Source organism: Helicoverpa armigera, chromosome 6 (assembly GCF_030705265.1).
Source record: "Helicoverpa armigera isolate CAAS_96S chromosome 6, ASM3070526v1, whole genome shotgun sequence".
Taxonomy (NCBI): domain Eukaryota; kingdom Metazoa; phylum Arthropoda; class Insecta; order Lepidoptera; family Noctuidae; genus Helicoverpa; species Helicoverpa armigera.
This window is the reverse complement of record NC_087125.1, coordinates 7,295,198-7,318,017: the sequence shown is the minus strand read 5'-3', so window position 1 is coordinate 7,318,017 and position 22,820 is coordinate 7,295,198. Positions and strand designations below refer to the sequence as shown.

General features: G+C 36.4%; 1 protein-coding gene across 3 annotated transcripts in view; it reads left to right on the top strand.

The window, feature by feature from the left end:
- LOC110380368 (trissin receptor) overlaps nt 1–22,820 on the top strand; it is an 86,546-nt gene that overhangs the window by 37,975 nt on the left and 25,751 nt on the right. For 2 of the 3 annotated variants that reach the window (XM_021340326.3, XM_049852356.2), the window contains exons 2-3: nt 3,512–3,796; nt 20,366–20,510. In XM_021340326.3, coding sequence (XP_021196001.1) covers nt 3,577–3,796; nt 20,366–20,510 — 365 coding nt within the window. In that variant the 5' untranslated portion in view covers nt 3,512–3,576. The remainder of the gene's footprint in view (nt 1–3,511; nt 3,797–20,365; nt 20,511–22,820) is intronic. The other variant, XM_049852357.2, reaches the window with a different exon arrangement.

Genomic DNA, 22,820 nt, shown 5'->3' with positions numbered 1-22,820 from the left:
TCAACTGTTGAGTTCGATTTCGTAATTAATTCGATTTACCCGTTACAATGGAACCCATCAAAATTTTCAGGGAAGTTTTCCTTTTCGCACCAATTTTCGTGAAGGACGGAACCTTTGGGCGACGGCCCTTTACGAGATTTTTTCGTATTTTTATTGCTTGTATTCACTGCATAATAACGGGACTTACAAATGCTATATTTTCAATGGTGGCTCGTAATTATGTTCTATTGTTTCGCTTAATAAAATTCTTATTAACTTTTGTTGTGACTGACTGCCTGCCGCTTAGTCTCAAGGCACGGAATTAATTTTGTAAAAACAATTTTAAATATTGCGACCTTGATGTTAGGTATTTTAGTTATTTTTAGCTGTAACCGTAATCTGTTTATAACAAATGATTTATACAATAACAGAAAAAACTATAAAACCATAAAATGGACAAAGACATTTATAAAACACGCATGGTTTCGCGGAAGCATAAATTTTGTTATGTCCGTTCATTTTCCTCCATTTAGTAACATCGGTTTTGTTTGGAACATTGATGAGTAATATCCAAAAAGTTTAATTAACAAGTAAACACGGTATGTTTGACGATGATAGTTTAGTACGGCAATATTTGATATTGGCCGCAATTCAGTAGTATCAACTTATCTATAGCAATCGAGGTAAGTGAAAAAATAAGTATCATAAATACGTCTATCCTATCTCGGACTAAAACTTGATAGATTATCTGTTCCATAAAGATACAAATAAAAATATACTCGTATTTTTTGCAATAAAAGAGCTTTTCGTTCGCTTTAATATCAATCCTCTTTTCTCGTTGTATTTAATGTTATCAAATTCTCTCGGTTTTTAATTTCGCATTGGGATTTGGCAGGGGAGCGGATTATGATGACGGCTTCTGTCGTCTTAAGTTCGGAAATAAATTATTATTTGTCTTAACAACTAGACTCCAAATCTGAAATGAGCTTTTTCCACTTCTAACAAAAGTTTTGTAACGCAATTAAATTTGATATTGCCACAGATAAGACCTAGGCCTTATCTACGCATTAAAGCCTGGCAATACAAGTAATATACTAAATGGCAATACTAAATAAATAACATGGCTTTCTGAGAAAAGCTTATTTTGTCTGCCAGTATAGAAAATGTGGGCATTAAATACTCGAACAAAACCAATTAATAAATTATATGTTCGTCTAATCTTGAGCCATAAATTGCACAATTCATGGAATACCAAAGATCTTTGATATATTGTTGTAATTTAATATACCTAATAAAGCATTTCAACTTGACTCAATTATTCTCAGTGAGGTGAAAAGATTCCTATAAAAAAGTTGTAAGTGAGAACGGATCATCCTATTGATATAAAAATCTCGATCGTAAAACCCAAGATTAGTGTCGAGATTGTTGAAGGTATAAAACCTTAATAAGAAAGAGTCCTGGAATGTCCTTTGAGAGTAATAAAAACACGAGAAGTAAAAACTGACTGTTTCTTTCAAGTATTTCTTTTATTGATAACGCGATCTTTGTGGTTTAGTACAGCAGGAAGGGTAATATTTCATTTGGGGTCTGAAGAGGGATGCGAGTGATTTGCGGAACGAGGTCTTTTGTCGAATGAACGTGCTTAAATACTAAGGTTTTTCCAAGCCTTAGTATTTTTTTCATTCCGAAAAAGAAAAATAGGGAACCATGTAAAATAAATATTTCTTTAGAGATGTAAGAAAACAAACAATGAAGGTTCTGCGAAACTTTGTGGTTTATCTGGCCTACGCTCAATAGGTACAAGATATTCTGTTCTTGGGATGAAATATCGCTTTTTTGCTGAGAATATTGTTTTGACCTGAATTTTGTACCTACAGGTTTGTATAGGTTGGCTAGTCGGAAGCACCCTAAACTGTATTTGACATTCTCTGTCTGCATATCTCTATTATAAACGAAACGTGGTAATATTAAAGAAGGAAAGAAGGAAACAAAGATTCCATGGCCAATCTAATACATTTTATTATTTGGACAGGAAAATATTCAAGTAAGGCATTAAGTATACAAAACAGGATGTAATGAAATCCAGACGTTTGTATTGAAGTGTTTCTTTTTGTAAGCCAGTTATTTATTACTGTGCATGGTTAGCAACGTGCTGGCTACCCTACACCTGTTTTATAAAAACCACGTTATTTTCACCTGTCTCAATTAAAAGGTATAGCTAAAGTTTTACAATCTATACAGCGGCGTTCGCTTTGATGTCGGCCGGTGCCGCGCGTATGTCTATTTATGCTGTCATCAGAATTTATGCAGCAGTTATCAACTATTATGCTGTCCACGTGGCCCGGGGCCTCGCGATGTTTTTCTGAGCACGTAGACTTTTTAAAATTGTGTTGTTAACTATGCTTCTAAAGATCAAAAGAACAAAGTAGGTGTAAAAATTGCCTAAATTCCGAGAACGAATCACGGAATCGATATAATTCTTAGAAATACATGCATTGTTTGTGACGATTTAATATTACATTAGCTTGTTTATTTCTATAATTTTATACTATCAGAGCGAACTTGTCATTTCAAATGGACGGTCTAGGATGATCGTCATAAGCTGGGTCTAATGTAGGCATTTTAAACTTTGATAACATACTATGTCACAGTTGTCCACACAAGTATGTGAAATTACCAACTATTGTTACAACTAGACCCTCATAATGTTAGGAACGGAAGTTTTGAAGGCCCAAAGTCTCAGTACTTGTTGTATCGTGGAACTAAATCGTGTATCATCAGTCTGTCCATTACAGTAACATGGACAATGTCCAGTGTAATCCTATCAGCCTGTACTCGTAGGTTCGACCGTAATACTGTCTGATGGGCCGGACAGCGACTGGATTCCACAACAAAACAGACGCAACGAGATTCCAACGTATTGAATGTTTTCTGATAGCAAAACCTATCAACGCTGAAGACATAAGGGGATAATCTGCCGAGCTAGTCGAACGATTCAACAAATTAAGTAGAAATAGAGAGCTACAGTGAGTTCGAGGCTTAGTTTGGTTATATGTTTATTGATTAAGTGGCAGTAAGTCTGTCTGTCAGTCTTGAATGTTTGATACGTTTATAATAGAGACAGGCTGAGACCTACGTGCTGGAAACCACAGAAAATTGCTCTTTTATATGAATAGCCACGACTAGTGGGCAGGGAAGTTATAGGCACGGTCATAAATGGAATCGATTTTGTCTAAGAATTCACATGACTCACACAGCGATTATACGTTTATCGACTGGTTAATAAATAAACCCATAATTATCTACGTGTTAGAGAAACACGTCTAAGAAAAATGTGTTGGAAATTTCAAAACACAAATAACCTCCATAATTACTGTAAATACTAGGATACGGTTGTTTATTTACGATAGCGGTTGGATTCCTCATGTTTGTTATGAATACACGTACCGTAATTTAAAAATTGTGTATTTTGTTTTCCTTTATCGTCTTACGGGATTGCGGTGTTCTAAAATGGTTCACATTTTTGTTTCAGAAGATGGCTGACGAAGCGCGCGATTTAGTGAATAAAGAGCCGTGATTGACGAGTGAACAGAAAATATGTACGGTATCAGGTTATTTGTAAGCAAAGATTTTAGACAGAACAATGTTTGGGGGCCCATCAACAAGACTGAGGCTGTCGACGGCGTGGCTGTCAACGTGTCGAGAGTGAACCAGACAATATACTCCTCCAGCGATGACGAATACATATTCGATAGAACGGATGTTCGCGCCATATTTATTACGCTGTACACCATTGTATTCTGCTGCTGCTTCTTTGGTAAGTACCTAAATTACTTGTAAAATACCTATGGATACCTACGTCGACGTCAGTCGAAATTTAAATAAGTATGCAAGACTGACTGAAAAACTTTAGTGTTTATTTCTTTAAATTGAATAAAGAATTCTAACTTAGAAGTTCGATCCAAGTTTCATGCCCTTTTACCACTGCTAGGAATGTAAATCGACTGAAACAACACAGTTTATATTATACATAGAGAAAGCGGTACCTACTACATTAAGAACAAGAGTCGTAGATACCTAGGTATAGTAAATAAGCAAACTTCTCAGACATAATTCGCACCTTGTTTCGAGCACCTTGTAATGAAGTTTGATTAACACAACACCAATGTCTTTAATTTGCAACGCGTACAAAATAATGTACCTAATTAAAACTTTCTTGTTTTAACCCCATGTTATAAACATTATTTCGGCGTGTTTAATATTCGTAGGCTGTTCCTACTTTATTGTCATGAAATCTGAAACCCCCGTATTACGAAGTGGATTTCAACGCCTTAGTATATATTTCCATAGACAGTGAACCTGCCCAATAAGTACAAAAGAGATTTTGTTCTCTAAGATTTATATTAGTCGCTCTAAAATAAGGTCGCTTTTTATGGAATTTCAGGTTGAAATTCACAGCAAAATTGTACAAGTTAAAATTTTCGAGCAATTTTCCTCATTTTATTTTTGTAGGTGGGTAATTGATTACCTTTTAAATACCTACTCGGGTGCGTTAAATTATTGCCGTTCCTTAAAAGTATTGTTTGCACAAAGTATTAAATAGGTACCAGTTTATTTTTATTTAGAAGAAGGATTGGGAAAGAAAATCCCGACCTTAGAAAATTGGTCAAAAGGACCTTAGAAAACTGGAAGTCTTAATATGAACACTGAGCGTGTTTTATTCGCTAGTAATAAGTATTAAGACAGTGCCTAGCTATTCAGAACTATGTATTATTTACCTACACACACTCAGAATCGTAGGCAGTTATGCTACGACCTGAGCCCAAGGATTATATCTGATCACTAGAAGGCAGTATATTCCACGCAATGCACACACATTACCGGTGCAACCTTCACATACAAACAAACGAGTAAACAGTAATCAATTATGTCCATATACTGTGACATCATTAACAGTGTCAAATGAAACTCGTAATTAGCCGGAATTATCAGGAATCTCATATACACAGATTAATCATCAACTATTTTGGTGATATTGTGACTAAAATAAAACAAAATAGTCAATTTCCATCGGCCTACACTTTTCCCAACTAAGTATGTTGAGCGGCTTCCAGTCTAAGCGGATACGGCTGAGTACCAGTGCATTACAAAGAGCTACTGCCTATCTGACCTCCTCAACCCAGTTAAACGGGCAACCTTGGACTGGATGCCAAACTTTCTGGCTACTGACTACTCGTAACGTACATACATAATGTTTGTCGAAAATTGTTTTTTTTTTTTTATCAGAGTTTTGATGGCAAAGAATAGTACACGAAATACTCGTAGTTAATTATATATCGGCCAGTCATTATAAATTGTCTTGACTGTTTCGTCAAGGAAATTATTTATTACTTAAAGTTACCTAAGCACTCGAGAATACCAGCTCGTTTTATTGTATCTTAAAAAACAAAGACTGGAGCGTTGGTCTATTAATTTATCATTGTTGTATCAATTGCTAACATAGCTTCTTTTGTCATTTATCATTCCTCAAGTTGTTTTTTGCCTTTCCCCTGCCTCAGAATTATATAAGGCGGAAAACAGAAACTACCGTTCTAAAGGAATAAGATGATATACACAATTTATTTTGTTTGTATAGTTAGATAAATTACAAGTTACATTAAAAATAAAGTAGTAATATTTTATTTCAGTAATTTTAGACTTTGAAAGATGCGAAATCACTGCATAAGGTTTAGGATTATCCAAGCGTTTAGGGTGAAAAAATCCTGAAATAAATAAATTCACAAAGACGATCTTTTTACACTCTGAAACAAACACTATAAAATGAATGAAGTATTCATGAGTAGGTACGAATAGAAACTGTGATAGAACTAACATTTAAAGCCAAAGTACTCCGGAGACAGGTGCCATCAAGCTTTCTCATTAGAATAATTTACTGTGACAAATAGCTGGTACTTTTTAAATATACCAGTTTTTGCAGTATAATTATAATATTTTTCAAGATAATTACTTGTTTTTGTGGGCCATACTTCCATAGTCTGATATAAATAAAGTATTTTCAGAACTTAAGTTACGTGCCTTATCTCTCTCATCAATCATCAAAAGAAAGCAGTGTTAGTTACACCATTTTTAATTCAAGAACCTCTGAGCCAATTTGGCAAAATTTGATGAGGAAGTAGCATTTTATCTCTATTCGGGCATGGGAAGTAGTTCTCTAGAGACGCGGATGAAACCACTAGCAGAAGCTAGTTCTTGAATGAAATTATGAGACTTTATGAGACGTGCTCGCTTACTTGCAAAATGAAACTTATTCTCGGTGGTCAGTAATCCGAATATACACTTTATACAGAATTGTTTTTTCTCAGAAAAGTGAGGCAGACAAAACATGAATCTAACGCAAAATCTGAACAGGTTCACGGAATAATAGTCTGAAAACATTATAAACATCATTAATCATCATAACCTCAATGACTGATTATTTCCGTAATAGGCAACATCGTTCCATCGTTTCCATCGTTTTTGACTTAAATTAAATCGATGAGAAAGTTCAGAAACTACGTGCTCGTAACTTTCATTAGTTGCTAATAAAATCTGTGATCAGGCCTCCCAAGCGTTTTAGAGTTACAATATTTGGCTCAAAGAAAAAAAATCTATTTCGTATGTAGGCATATTTTTTTCAAAGCGTGGCAGTAGGTATTTAAAATAGGAAATTAATTCATATTCAAGCTATTTTGAGCTGGCATTTCTCTATAATTGCGAACATAAACACACAAACAAAAAATAATTTCTTCAGAGCCGTGGGTGCGTTTATAAACGAACCAATCGCATGGTACGTAAACAGTGGGACTGAACAGTTTCTGTTTGCACATTCATTAAACAGTTAAAAAAAAAACAATCTTACTTACTTACTTTATAAATGGCAATCCATAAAGAGTCAATTATGTTTGATGATATAGAACCTTTTTGGAAAATCGGTTAAAAATAATGAAGAGCTTTTTAACGCAAAATAAATACCCGCGGAAACAGAATCTTCTAGTATATTTTGGTACACGTGTAAAGCAATTTCCATCGAAATATTGTATCAAAGCAATTCTAGGTTTAGATTGTTATCCTACTTTCAATCTTTTGCGAGTAAATTCCTATTGAAAAATATTTTCTCCTTAATACACAATATTTTCAACTAATTTCCTAAAAAGCTTCGAGTACGGTGTTGTTAATGTACCTACATAAATTACGAACAATGTGAAAATTACTAGCTGAATATTTATAAAATATTTTTATACCTGAAACCAAATTTTCATTACTGGATTTAAGTACGTACTTATTAAGAAACGAATAAACAAAAGTTAGTAGACTTGAAAGGTGGGTTGTTATATTTTACTGAGCTAATAACAATTTCAATTACTATAATTCATTATAAATACTATTTTCTCTGCAAACTTTGGTGTTAAAAGGAATTATCAGATAAAGCTAATGGTTTTATACACCAATGTTGCTAGGGAGGTTCCTCAATTTCGGTAACTGGGTGAGTTGCCAGTAGGCTTAATATTTGTGCCTTACCAATATTTAATCAGAAAGCTTAATGATCATTTCTCGTTCCTTTATAAGACAGGAACACGCTTTTACTTTTGGTTTAATATTTTCTTTGTATTAATTATGCTTGCTTTATTCGAAATGTTAGGTCTATCTTCTTGAATATAGCCTAGCTACGAGTACCTACATCTATATTTCATTCTGTTGTAATATGAACTTGACGAACGACGTGTCGTCAAATACAGATTCCGGGTTGCTAGTAAAACAAATCATATGGAAAGCCTGATATCATTTAGCCAGACGTAGACTTCATTTTCAGCTATTTACGAACATACGTTACACCAAGTAGAGTATGAAATTTCCACTTTAGCATATTTACTGGACTAAAGTAATGCTTTCTATAGGCGTCTACAACTTATATTAGTAATAAAATCATCATTATCTTTATCTTCTATCAGTAATATTGTAGGGCCACATCATCCAGATATTATCAATTTTATATACAAAGTCAAAGTGTTGAACTGGTAAGTCCAGGGTATTATTTCGATTAAAATCTTCGTGTTGTAATGAAGTTGTGTTGACCCGCTATAACTGTGAGCGAACACGACCACTTGAGCAACACTAGCAACAACTACTAAGTGGCTCTTTATACTAAATCGCCCATTAAACGCGCAAAGGGATAAGTTTTTATACTTGCGCAACTTCTCGGCGATTAGCGCTAAGGGATTCATATAAATGATGTAATAAGTCCAAGAATTTGTAAGACGATATTTTAAGTATAAAATGTTCTAGCGATACTAAAATAACGATCCCAAAACTTTCTTTAGAAGTTTCTATTCCTAGCAATATTTCGGAATAACTTGGTCTCTGTAAGGTTTTCCTAACAAAATTGAAGCCATAGGAAGAATTTTATTTTTATTTGTTTCTTTCGACCCACAAGCAGATTCACTTCAGTATACCGACATCTTTTATGATACAAGATAATCTAGAGAGACAAAAAGCTTGCAAAAACTTTGTTTAGAAAAGCTTCCATTTCTCAGCTACAATTCTATTGAAATTAATTAAAACCAGCTGCTCTTTTCTTCAGTTCACATTGACCTAGTAGTACCTACGAGTACAACCGCTTTAAAGAAAAACAATTTATCTCCAGAGTGCAAGCTGTAGGTATTTTTTATGCCATTTTCAGTCTTAAATAAGTTTTCAGTATTTGATGCAACAAAAAGGCAACAAAAATACATCTCTCTAACTATCACGGTTCATGAGATACAGCCTGGTGACAGACGGACGGACGGACGGACTGACGGGCGAAAACAATAGGGTCCAGTTTTACCCTTTGGGTACGGAACCCTAAAAATTAACATTTATATATGCGTTGTTCGGCGATCAAATTAAATGTAATAAAAAAAGTTCCTTCATGATTAAACAATTCCGGAAATTGATTGCTACTAGATTAATTACTAACTAATGTAAATTGAGTTTTTGGCAATAAATGAATATACAGAATGTTAGTTATCCTCATTGAACCGGAATTTATGGATTTGTTTAACACCTCTTTTTGAACGACTTTTTATTAATTTTACTCATTATTATCATGTAATTTTATGGGTAAACATCATTGGAATATTATGTGGCAAAAGTTTCTTCCCAAATGGAGAATACAAGGACGGCTACGTTTGCTCAAGAGGGGTAATTTTTTCAATCATGTTAAGTATCTACGCGTTTTTATCATTAAATAAAGTCTGTTTGTTATCTCACTTTACTTTATAGTTTTTATTCCAAAGAAATCATAATAAGCATCACTCGTTAATGTAATCTGCAAAGTAGATCTGTTCTGCTAATTTATTTGTTTGTTATTTACGGTTTCAACTTAAAAAGGAAGACTAATTCAGGAGGTCATTTTCAAAAGTGTTGTCCAAAATCATCGGTTTCTGACAAATTCTACCAGACGTCTCTTTTTACAATTCTTTTCAATACTATAACAATCAAAACGAGTCAAACAGAGACTAAACCTATATAAAAAAAAAAAAAAAATACCATCCTTATTTTCAAAAGTAGTCTATTCCAGACAAACTTACTTTCAAACATAGTCAATTCCAATTTCAAATAAAAAATCGGTAAAAAAACTTTTAAGTTAAACGGTTTTATCTTATGTGTACTGAAAACTAGAAAATAAAAAAATAGTTACTTACCTGTCAACCTACGTAGGTGGTCCCGGTCATATTAGACTAAAATAAAAACGTGGGGCCCATTAACTATTGCTGTAGTACTTTCTTCTAGAGGTATAATAGGTGTGGATTGCATCGACTTACTATAATCGTAACTGGAGATTTTAACAATCAATAATCAGCCGTAGCGGCTTCACCAGCGAACGCCGAGCTCATGATCTACCAAAGTATAACGATATGCTTTGCCATAGGTAGGATTTCACAGGGGCCCCACGTTTTTATTTTAGTTTAATATGACCGGGACCACCTACGTAGGTTGACAGGTAAGTAACTATTTTTTATTTTCTAGTTTTCAGTACACATAAGATAAAACCGTTTAACTTAAAAGTTTTTACCGATTTTTATTTTCTAGTTTTAGTATTTAATGAAAATGCCTACCGAATATTCCTCATTCTATCTAATTCATTTAGTGCATCATTATTACACGGTCTCTTACCTGACAATTTATTACAATCTAATTCCTCAATACATAGCCCTTCCAGATACTTTTTTGTAACAACCCCAAAATCATCACATGACCTCTCCTGCTGCGGGTCAGCAGCGGTGAGGGAGTGCCAGACTCTTGACTAAAAACCGTTTTGTTCCGTCGTAGGCCTTTTATGTACCAGGGCCGCGGTAACTCTTTCGAACAATCTCGCAGCCCAGGCAGGCCTTGGCCTGTTGGGCCCCGCTGGAGTTACTGACAGTTTTCTACTTGTGAAGCCCTTTCATTTGATACCCATATTGGTGGGATTGATAAAAAATAGTTATCAGCCATTTGGTAGCGGCGGCCATCTTAGATTTCAATTTTGCATAGTAAATTGTATTCTACTTGTTGAGACCTTCCATTTGATACCCATGTTGATGGGATGGGAACCTAAGTTATCCGCCATTTTGTAGAGGCCGCCATCTTGGATTTTAATTTTATATAGTACATTGTATTCTACTGGTTGAGAACTTTCATTTGATACCCATATTGATGGGATTGATAAAACCTACGTTGTCCGCCATTTTGTAGCGGCCGCCATCTTGGATTTCAATTTTTTATAGTATATTGTATTCTGCTTGTTGAGCCCTTTCATTTGATACCCATATTGATGGGATTGATAAAATCTACGTTATCCGCCATTTTGTGCCGGCGGCCATATTGGATTTACAATGTTATTGATATTACTATATTGTATTGTCATCGGAATTAAAGGTGTATACAAAATTTCAGATTAATCGGTTGACAGGAAGAGGGTGAAATTTGAATTACTAAATTTGACCCAAGAAAGAATGAATAAATAATAAAACAAACGGGGTGAGCTAAATAAAACCGTTTAAAAATAAAATATTCCGGATATATAGCGCCATCTATTGGTCAAACCCAAAATCTTCCGGAAGTCACTACTCCCGAACGAAGTCGCGGGCAAAAGCTTGTTTTTTATAAAAACAGGAAAAGTGCGAGTCAGACTAGCGATAATTTATCTTACACTTGTGTTAACACAACATACCATTCCGCGAATGTTTTAGAAAACCGCGAATCATTTGTTTCCTATGCAAATTGGATTGACGGTCTGTCAGATGCAAGTAAAAGACTATTATGTTCTCAGTTGTGCGCTCGCGACTAATGCATTGTTAGTTAGTGCACACATTCGTTCAACGTGCTTGTGATTGTTTCATTATACCGGCTGCGTATTATTGCATTAAGCACTGTTTTGAACGGATCGTCAGTTTTGGTGAGTGATGGAATTAAATAAGTCCACAATACGGCAAGACGAATGGATAGTCATCAGATGCTAGGATTCCCTGCCATTAATATGGTTATAATTAAATGACAAGTTATAAAAGGGGCGTCAAAAAAGTAACAAAAGAAAATCATTCGTTCAGATGCTTGGTTTAAATCTTTGGCAAAAAATTTGGAATTACGAAGAGAGTTGTGATGGTTTTATGAAAGCTTTCTAGTGGTTTTAGAAGAAGGCAAGCGCAGATCTAATTATGTTCGGAGTAACCGAACACCTTTACGCAAACACGTGAGCCTCGGCCCACAATTTTTAGCTTTTAGTGCATTTTCGGTCGTCATCGTACACGGGCGTGCATTCAACTAACATTTTTGTAACGATTTTCGTAAATAAACAAAGTTAACGATAATCGCGAGTTTCTCATCTCATTCAACATCAACAAACAACGCACATCCCCGAACATTGGTCCTTCGAGCGTTGCTGTGTTTTGGTGTCTACCAGTGTTTTGTGCTATCAAATCGACTGGCCTCCCAGAAGCGGGTCTCACCAGTCGGTTTGAGAGGTGCTTGTATCACAACAGCGAGTACCAGGGCACAGAGGGAATCAGCAATAACAGTATAGGGTGTGTGCGCTAACATTTTAACATTAACAACAACTTAATAACAAACAATAACAATGGAAGATCTTCTAACAAGACAAGCTGAGCTTACAACATTAATCGAGAGGATTTTCACTAACTTCAAGAAGGAGAACATGGAACGCAGGAAGCTAGTGGCTAAGAAGAAAGCAACAGAATTAAAACTTATGTTTCAAGAGTATAAGGAGAATGATGATGTTTTGAAGGAGTGTAAAGATCGTTCTAGTGACTACTTCACAGGAGGTTACTTTATCGAAACAAGAAACTACTATCTGGAAGCATTAAACTTCATAGAACAGTACATAAAACAGGATGCTGGAGAAAACGTAACAACATCTAACAAAACTATAGAGAGTGTTGATCTAACAAAAATTATAAAGCAACAGGAAGAACATGCGGAGACTGTAACCAAGAGTACAGAAGAGAAGTCCGAAACCAACAACACTAACAATAAGCTAACCGAAAAACTGCGAAAACAAACAGCTAATTACAGAGCCTTCCAGCGTACCATATCGAACATCGACGTAGGTATTTTATTAGAACATTGGGAACTTGAAGATGCGATCAAAACATTGGAATCACGCTGGAAAATCATAGACTGTCTTCACTGGGAGATTGAAAGTGAATTGGAAGCCGAAGGTAAAGAAGAGTTGGAACTACTGTACGATAAATACGAAAAGCAATACCTCCGTTTGAAGAAGTCTATTAACTCTAAAATGTGGTCGGAAAAACATAGAGACAAAACAACACCTAACTTAGAAGTACCAACATTCAACGGCAGTTACAACCAATGGGTGTCCTTTAAGGATTTATTTTCGGAAGCTATCCACAACAATCCTTCACTATCTAAGGCGCAAAAAATGCAGTTTCTGAAGAGTAAGATTCGAGGAGAAGCTGAGCGTCTCATCCAACACTTGCCGATTAGTTCGGACAACTACACAGTTTGCTGGGATATCCTTAACCGCCGTTACAACAACAAAAAGCTTATATTTACATCTCACATCAACATGTTACTAGATTTACCAGTTTTAAAACATCAAGCATTAGCGCCAATCAAGAAGATGCATGACGTCACTCAAGAGTGCCTTAATGCAATAACAAACCTGGGTGTGGACATATCCACCTGGGACCCTTTACTTGTACATCTTTTGGATCAAAAGTTAGATGTTGACTCCCATTCCGAGTACATAGACTCGTTGAAAGATCGCCGTGAGTTACCGGTTCTCAAAGATTTTTTAGACTTTTTGGAAAAAAAGTTTACTGCACTAGAGTCATCTCGTCGCAAGAGCGAAACCTTGCCACAGAAATTTGGCAATCAATATTCTCAACAAAATCCATCAACATCATATGGAAAATTACCTTACCATCGAGCAAACAATTATTTTAATTACAACAAGGGAAGCGCAGACAAACAAGTTATTACGAAATCAACATGCAACATAACTACAATAAAATGCCCATTATGCAACAACGGCCACGGACTTTATAACTGCAAAAGATTCTTGGAAATGTCCAGTGAACAGAAATTAAAAACAGTGAAGGAATTAAAAGTCTGCATGAATTGTTTATTTAGTCATAATGGCAATCCATGTAAATCACCTCAAACATGTAGAAAATGCTCGAAGAAACATAATACCATTATTCACGATGCCTGCAATATTGGGTACAACACATCGACTACAAATGTAGCAAAACAAAATGAAATTCAAAACCCTCACGTGCGTCAAAGTAATGAAAATGACTTATCAGCCGAGGTTTTGTTGTCAACCGCTATGCTGAAGGTTAAGGGTACTGATGGAACTTATCATGATATGAGAGCGTTAATAGACCAAGGATCGCAAGTTTCCTTAATAACAGAAAGGGCGGCGCAACAGTTAAATCTGAAAAGACAACATTGCAAAGGAACGGTTATTGGCGTTGGAGAAAAGGAAAATAGTGGAAAAGGGTTACTAAACATTCATTGCCGCTCGATCTACAGTGACTACGAGTTTCGAACTGACGTCATTATTATGAACAGCTTGATTGGAAACTTACCCAACAAAACATTCAAAAGCCAAACTGGAACATTATTGAAAACATATCCCTTGCGGATCCCGATTTCTACATTAGTCGACCCATTGACATTTTGCTTGGAGCAGATGTTTATTCTTTAATTCTTTTAAGTGGCATGATAAAGGGGACGAATCAACTCAGCCCGTCGTACAACAAACAAAACTTGGTTGGTTGCTATGTGGAACCGCCAAAACATACCAGTGCAACATAGTGCATAACATTGAACAGATACAAAATTTTGGGAAATAGAAGAGATCAGTGAGCAGTCTCCTTTATCAGTACAAGATCAACAATGCATAACATTTTACAACGAAACTACAACACGAAAAGAAGATGGACGCTATGTCGTCAGGTTACCGTTAAAGGAAGACATAACAAGTAAACTTGGGTCTTCTAAACAAACTGCACTGGCACAATTTCGAACCTTGGAAAACAAATTTAAAAGGCAACCAAAATTGGCTCAGGACTATAAGAACTTCATGAATGAATATAAAACAATGGAACATATGATACCGACAACAATTAGTAACCAGACACCTGAGTATTATTTGCCGCATCATGGAGTTGAGCGTGTCGATTCTTTAACAACACAATACAGGGTGGTATTTAATGGTTCTCATAAAACAAATACAGGGTACAGTTTGAATGATCTCATGCATACCGGCCCTAATTTACAAATTGATCTACAAACACTTCTTTTAAAATGGAGACAGTATAAATATGCTTTTACGAGTGATATTGAGAAGATGTTTCGTTTTATAGCAGTAGATGAAAGAGATCAAAAGTATCAGAAAATATTTTGGAGAGAGTCTCTAGAACATCCTATTCAAACATTTTGCTTAACAACTGTCACATATGGAACCCGCGCCGCTCCATTTCTGGCAATAATGACTTTAAGAAAACTAGCAGCCGATGAACGTGAAACATACCCAGAAGCCTCAAAAGTTGTCGAATCAGCATTTTATATGGATGACCTTGTACATGGGACAAACACAATTGAAGATGGCAAACAGTTAATCTCGGATTTGAACGCACTAATGAAACTAGGTGGTTTTAACTTAAGGAAGTGGTCGTCGAATGAGAAAAAGCTACTGGATAACATTAAGAAGGACGGAAACAAATCAAACAATGAAGTATTTACATTTAAAACAGAAAACATTTCGAAAACATTGGGCTTATGTTGGAACTCAACAGAAGATAAATTAACATTTCAGTACAACACAAACAAACCTAAAGACAACACCAGAATAACAAAACGAACACTGTTATCGGAGATCTCAAAGGTCTTCGATCCGCTAGGTTGGATGGCACCTTTATCAACCAAACTTAAACTGTTGTTTCAAAGGGTTTGGAAGAAAAACATGAAATGGGACGATGAAGTGCCAATTGAAATTCAGAAGGAGTGGATCAAGATTAAAAGCGAGCTCGGCGCAATTAATCAATATGAGGTACCAAGATGGATACGCAGTCGCAAGGAAGATATCATAGAACTACATGGCTTCTGCGATGCGTCTCTTGTAGCCTTTGCTTGTGTCTTATACGCACGAGTCAACGACGAAACAGAGCCAGTGCTATTGGCCGCAAAACAAAACTGGTACCTCACAAAAAAGCAGTAACATTACCCAGATTAGAGTTGAGTGGAGCACATTTATTAGCAAAACTTATGAAGAAAACACAGGATGCACTTTCGGAACATAAAACACAAATATATGGTTGGACGGACTCAATGGTCGTGCTTGGATGGATACAGGGCGAACCAACTCGATGGAAAACATTCGTCGCCAACCGAGTGCAACAAATAGTTGAAACAATACCGAGCACATGCTGGCGTTATGTAAAGTCGGGCGAAAACCCAGCCGATGTAGCGAGTCGGGGTTTATACGCACAACAATTAAGAGACAACATTTTATGGTGGCACGGGCCCTCATGGCTCACAACATTCGAAAATCAAGAACAAGAGACCCCAACCTACACAACAGAAGAAGAAGTAAGGTTAAATAAATCATGTACTGTTAAAGAACAAGAAGAAAACATTATTGAAACATTATTGCATAAACACAGCTCATTCAATAAAGTAAACAGAATAATTGCATGGTTGTTACGTGCATTTGCACCTAAGCGAACAGACATGCCATCATATCTCACATTACATGAACTTACTGCAGCAAAATTACTTATAATTAAAACGTGCAACAAATGGAATTTAGATCGGAAATTGAATGTTTACGCAATAAGCAAAGACTAAGTACAAAAAGTAAAATATTAAATTTAAATCCATTCATTGACTCATCTGGTGTCTTACGCATTGGAGGCAGACTTGAAAACTCAACATTGAACATGGAGATGAAGCATCCAAAGATCATACCACGTGATAGTCGTCTGGCTGAGCTTTTAGTGGACGAAGCTCACAAACTTACCTTTCATGGAGGTCCTCGCCTTACTCTGGCCAATCTGAGGCAGCAGTATTGGATACCTGGAGGAACAACGCTGTGAAAAACGTCTGAGAAACTGCGTGATTTGTCGCAAAACAACCCACAGCAACATCAACAGATAATGGGTGATTTACCCACTGCACGTACGGAGCCAGCCCGCCCTTTACCACACCGGAGTGGACTACACCGGTTTCGTTGAAATCAAGAGCAACAAAACAAGGAACGCAAGGTCGATGAAAGGTTACATTGCACTTTTTATTTGTATGGTCACAAAGGCCATACACCTGGAACTTGTAACAGATCTAACAAGTACAGCTTTTTTGGCGGCCCTAAGAAGAATGACGGCCCGACGCGGAGCCCCACGCTATATGTATAGCGACTGTGGAACCAACTTTGTGGGCGCTGATCGTATTTTACAACAAGAACACGAACAAGTGCAACAAACATTTGATAACAACTTCATGGGTATACTTGCTGATATGAACATTGAATGGCATTTTAATGCCCCGTCGTGGCCCAGTGCCGGAGGTTTATGGGAACGCGCGGTTCGCAGCTTAAAACACCACCTGAGAAGAGTGATTGGGTCACAAAAATTAACATTTGAAGAATACTACACAATACTAACACAAATTGAAGCCTGTTTAAATTCAAGACCCTTGTGCGCCCTAACAGAAAACATTGATGATCTTGATTACCTGTCACCAGCCCACTTTCTCACAGGCAGGGCAGGAGTAACAATCATAGAAACACCTGAAGATGGAAGAACAAGATGGTATTTGACTAATCAACTATTTCAACAAATATGGAAGAGGTGGAAGTCGGAATATTTGTCACAACTTAACGCACGAAACAAATGGTTAAAACCTCAGGATAACATTCAAGTAGGGAATTTGGTCATTATTCAAGATGAAAACTTACCAGCCGGGAAGTGGGCGATGGCTCGAGTAGTCGAACTGCACCCTGGGCGCGACGGATATGTACGTGTTGTTTCACTGAAAACTCAACATGGGATCATCAAGCGGCCAATAGTCAAATTGTGTTTATTACCTATTCGACCCGCGCAAGATGAACCTGAAACGAAAACTGATAACAAACAAACTAAACAAACAGGAAAGAAAGGAAACAAGAGGCACTGCATTTCCGCTACATTGTACTCCGTTGTGATGGCACTAACATTCTTTATGACTCTTATTTCAAATGCCTACGGAACAAGTAACATCACCCAACTGAACGAAAATCAAGCAATCTACTTTGATCCCATTGCCAAAATGCAACTCATACGACACCAGTGGACGTTGGTAGCCTACTACGATATGTCACCGTACTGGGAAGGAATAACTGCCTTCAAAAAATATTCAAGCTATCTGGAACAATCCTGCAATCGCATGAACAATACCAACAAATGTAACATGATTGTACCACAACAAAGTCACGAGTACACGGAGTTGCAGTATTATAACCAGCTGTTGCTGACACAACATTTCATAGAGCACTCCAGACGGCGTCGCGGGCTTATCAACGGCATTGGATATCTCGCCAATGGACTGTTCGGCGTATTAGATGAACGCTTCGCAGAACAGTACGCCCAAGACATTGAACTTATAAAACGAAACGAAGCACATTTGAAGAATTTGTGGAGTAATCAAACATCGGTAGTAGAATCTGAATACAACTTAATTAAAAGGATGGAGAAAATGGTTGCCATGCAACATAAAGTCATAAACAAACACCTGAACAGCCTTGATAAAGCTTTGAACACTATCCAAGCGGAAGTAAACGAAATAACAAAACAGCAAGAGTTTATTCTAACAGCAATTGCAGCGAACAGTATGCTTCAAAATCTGAAAAACATTCAAAACATGATGTTGGACACTATTTCTGATGTTTACCAGGGAAGAGTAAATCTGCATTTATTAACACCAAAACAACTACAACATCAATTGAATGTTATTTCTGGCTTATTAACAGGCGACGTTACTCTACCGATTGAAAACATTCACACAGATTTGAAACAAATATACGAACTTATGAAGATAAGAGCCAGAGTTACAGACAAGTATTTTATATTCGAGATAAAAATACCATTAATCAACAGAGAAACTTATGATCTCTATCACCTCATTGCAGTACCGAAGTTGTACAGAAAAAACATGACTCTCGCAATCACTCCAGTTTCAGATTACGTTGCCATTAACTTACAGAAAGACAATTATTCACCTATAACTACAGAAATATTACAGAAATGTATAACCAGAGGAAGCTCAACATACATGTGTGACTCAAACACACCGATATACAAGATGAAGTCAGATGAAGATCTTTGCATACTGGAGAGAAATAATGTATGCAAAACAAGCAGTGACGCGTGCAAAAGCCAGTTCATTTCATTAACAAAAATAAACACATATTTATATGTATGTTGCGAGCAGTGTCAAGTGCGAATCATATGCGGAGATCGGATTACGCCGCACATACTTATGCGCGCTAATGTCATTACTCTTGATAGCGATTGCGTAATGACAACAAACTCTTTACAATACATGGACACAAACACTATGAGAGTCAATTTAAGGTCAAATATGATACTCAAACAGCAGTCCTGGCACCGATTAACCACATAATCAATCTGACTATTGATCAAGGATACGAGGACAATTTGGACAACCAATCAAATGAAACAGAAACAGTGCACAACAACTTGCTTAGAGATAGACTTGAAGTTAAAACAGTTGAAAGAAGAACAGAAATATGAAAGTATCACTTCAATGTCTAACCACGACATACATCACTATGCGGTTATCTACATCGTATTGGGGATAGTGGTTATCTTATGCGCTGTTTTCCTATATCGAAAATTATGTAGAAGCTGGAATACAACCCCGGAAGAGACGATCAACGAAGCTCAACCAATGCCCAGGACTTCTAGGATCAACAAACACCAATCGCAAGCTCAAGAAGAACACGAGATGAAAGAGTTTAGCAAACCCAGACCCGTGTTCCGTAAATTAGTTTTTAATAACGATTCGGAATAATATTTTTCTATTTTTGTTTAACATTGTATAATAATATTTTTTGTATTTTTGTTTATACTTTATACTTTTTTTGTAATGGATGCACACCCCAGCCTCCCTCATCTTTGCTGGTCGGGAATATGTTCGGAGTAACCGAACACCTTTACGCAAACACGTGAGCCTCGGCCCACAATTTTTAGCTTTTAGTGCATTTTCGGTCGTCATCGTACACGGGCGTGCATTCAACTAACATTTTTGTAACGATTTTCGTAAATAAACAAAGTTAACGATAATCGCGAGTTTCTCATCTCATTCAACATCAACAAACAACGCACATCCCCGAACAAATTACCTGTCAAAATTACCAAGTTGACCTCGCCGATTGTGTGATTCAATAATGCCAAATCAAATCTACATTGGTTAGGGTAAAGTTTGTCGTACTTAGTTACAACATAATCAAAAGTCGCGGGACCTGTTGCCAGGGGTGACGAGAGAGTTACTCTTATCGTTGAATTAGTGCCGACTTCAATAAACGTCCTTTATTGTACCTATAACATATTGAGCGAGACGTTTTATTATTTACCCTGTTGATTCCGAGAAGCTTTGGCATTGTTAGATAACCTTTGATTTATTTGTTGTTACTTCTTTACTGAATTAGTGTGGGTAAAAATGGCTCGCCCAGAAAGTTAATAGATTGAGGAAACAAATTCAGACTATTGCTGGGAATTTCTGAGAAGTTCCTCTTTAAAACAAATACTGGCTTAAAATCGAATGTGATGTATTTTGTTTGTTTCAGGGAACCTGCTCGTTATCCTCGTGGTTACTTTATCGCGGCGTCTGCGCTCCATAACAAACTTCTTTTTGGCGAATCTCGCCGTGGCAGATTTATGTGTTGGCGTGTTTTGTGTCTTCCAAAATTTGACTATATATCTTATACCGAGGTGAGTGAATCGAAACATCAGGTAAACATCTAATGGAAACATTCCACGTATTTAAAACAACATGTTGAATGAATTAGTGCGTAACGGGGGGTACCAATTGGTTCAATGTAAAAATAATGATGTTGAAAGAAACTCGAGAAGATAAGTATGGAATATACCAAAGAGGAATGACCTCTCATCAGTTATAAAAAAAATGATGACAACAAGAAAATTGTCTCTACCTAAAATAACGGGACGCAGAACTTTATATCTGACCCAAATTATTATTCCTTATTGTTCACTAGATACTAAGCTTAAGGTAGATTCGCACCCTAGGGGAACTCATTCCCCGCTTTGATCTAATTGTCAGCGATCAAATGTCAACGTTGCCGTTGCTCCGAGCGTGTTGCTTCACAATCACATTTAATATTTGCCTATCATGTTCATCCCCCTGAGTAAACAAGGTCTAATGTCGAACGCGAGTCCGGTTAATTAATCCCAAATTAACAATTTGTTTACTTTTTGTAATAACGTTGACTTTTTGGATTATTCACACTCTGCAATCATATTGTGTGTAAGGCGAGCACAATTTAGCAAATTCGCTGAAATAATTAATTAATACTTCTTTCTAGTTTAAGAGACTTATAACATGTTCTCGAGAAATCTTCGTAATGTACTTCATTAATCTGGCTCAAAGAATAGATTACTAAGAATTTGTTTTCAATTAGTTAATCATTTTTATTGAACTGAATAAACGTACTCAGCAGGATTAATTCAGACCAAGTAATTTATCATAGGTATAAGTTAGGCACTTATTTTTTGTCTTTACAATAATACTGATATGATCCACAAATAATACTCATAGAATTTAAGAGATGGAATTGAGCTCAGTCTATGGCAGGAATTTTCAAAATCCTTCCCGAAAAAATAATCCTATTTACCACACAATATGTTGCTAAAATTAATAAGTTTCTACAAATCTTTCACGTCTACGAATTCCTGGAATATACATATGTATTAGGGACACTTGGAGTTTTTCTATATTTCGGCTAAATTGACGATGAAGTGTACAGGAAATAAGAATCTTTGGCATTTGCGCCTGAGATACGGAAGCCGCTGTCAAAGAGGGAGTCAGGGTTGTCAGAATAAATAATATTGAGTTACCTACTATCCTTGGCACCTATGGCTCCTACACGTGTCAAAGGGGTACAGGATACAATAATATGTAATACGTCATTCAATTGTACCTGGCATCCTAGTTGTACTTGTAGTAAGTCAAACATTACAGACTATAATAAGGGTCAGTCATCGGAGTTCCTGTGAAGAAGCCTCGAGGCAGAATTCGAACCCGATTAATAGAAATAAGTTTGCCCTCATTGCTGGGACCTACAAACCTACCTAGTAAATTGCTTTGTCCTATATTATATACGCTGAACGTTTTAGGGAAAATAGGCGAAATGCCTTATTAATTATATCTCGGTTTATCAGAATAATCCTAAAAATAATTCGGATTGCGGTCCGCTTCGCGAATTATTCGATCCCGTCGGCACCCGTATTTCCCTCCACTATTCATTGTTGCAAACTAGTTCTGCTGAGTGGAACTCCGTGTATTTTCCACTACAAATCACACAGTCACTATTCTTGTTGAGAGATTGGCCCGGCCTTCATCCAGATCCCGAAATATTAAAGGATTATGAATCGTGAGAAAACGTGACCAGCAATCGTAGCCAAGTGGGGAGGTGTATGATGATTAATTACTGTTGTTTGTACGTGCTGACGCAGCTTTTATTCATTAAATGTAACAAAAAAACAGCTCTATTTTCTCAAAATATGGCATTGAAATACACTCAGTACGTAGCGATAAAATTGTGTTCGACTTGTCACGAATCCAGACCCCCGGTAGATATTGAGAATTCCAAATGGAAAAACCAATAACACTTTTCTCGATTTGAATCTAGAATTCTTTGTTCAGCAGAACCGTTCACTAACACTAGATCTTTGATACAAGTACCTAATAGTTGAATGAGTACCAAATTAGTTAATTTATGAAAATATGATAAAAAAACGAATTTTGCAGCCAATCATTACAAGGTTAAATTGTTATTGGGCCCACATTTTAAGTAATCCCTGGCGTTATGTCTTCTCCCAGGTATAACGTCGGTTTAAAAAGAATTAGAACATAAATGATTATCAATATTAACAAAGAATAATTATACAATTTTACTCCCAAAAATCCTTTGAATCCTTGATTGTAGGGAGCTTCAGAATTAATGATTTCTTTGTAATAAATAAATAATGCAAATTAATACCGAATTCGTTTCACGCTTCGGC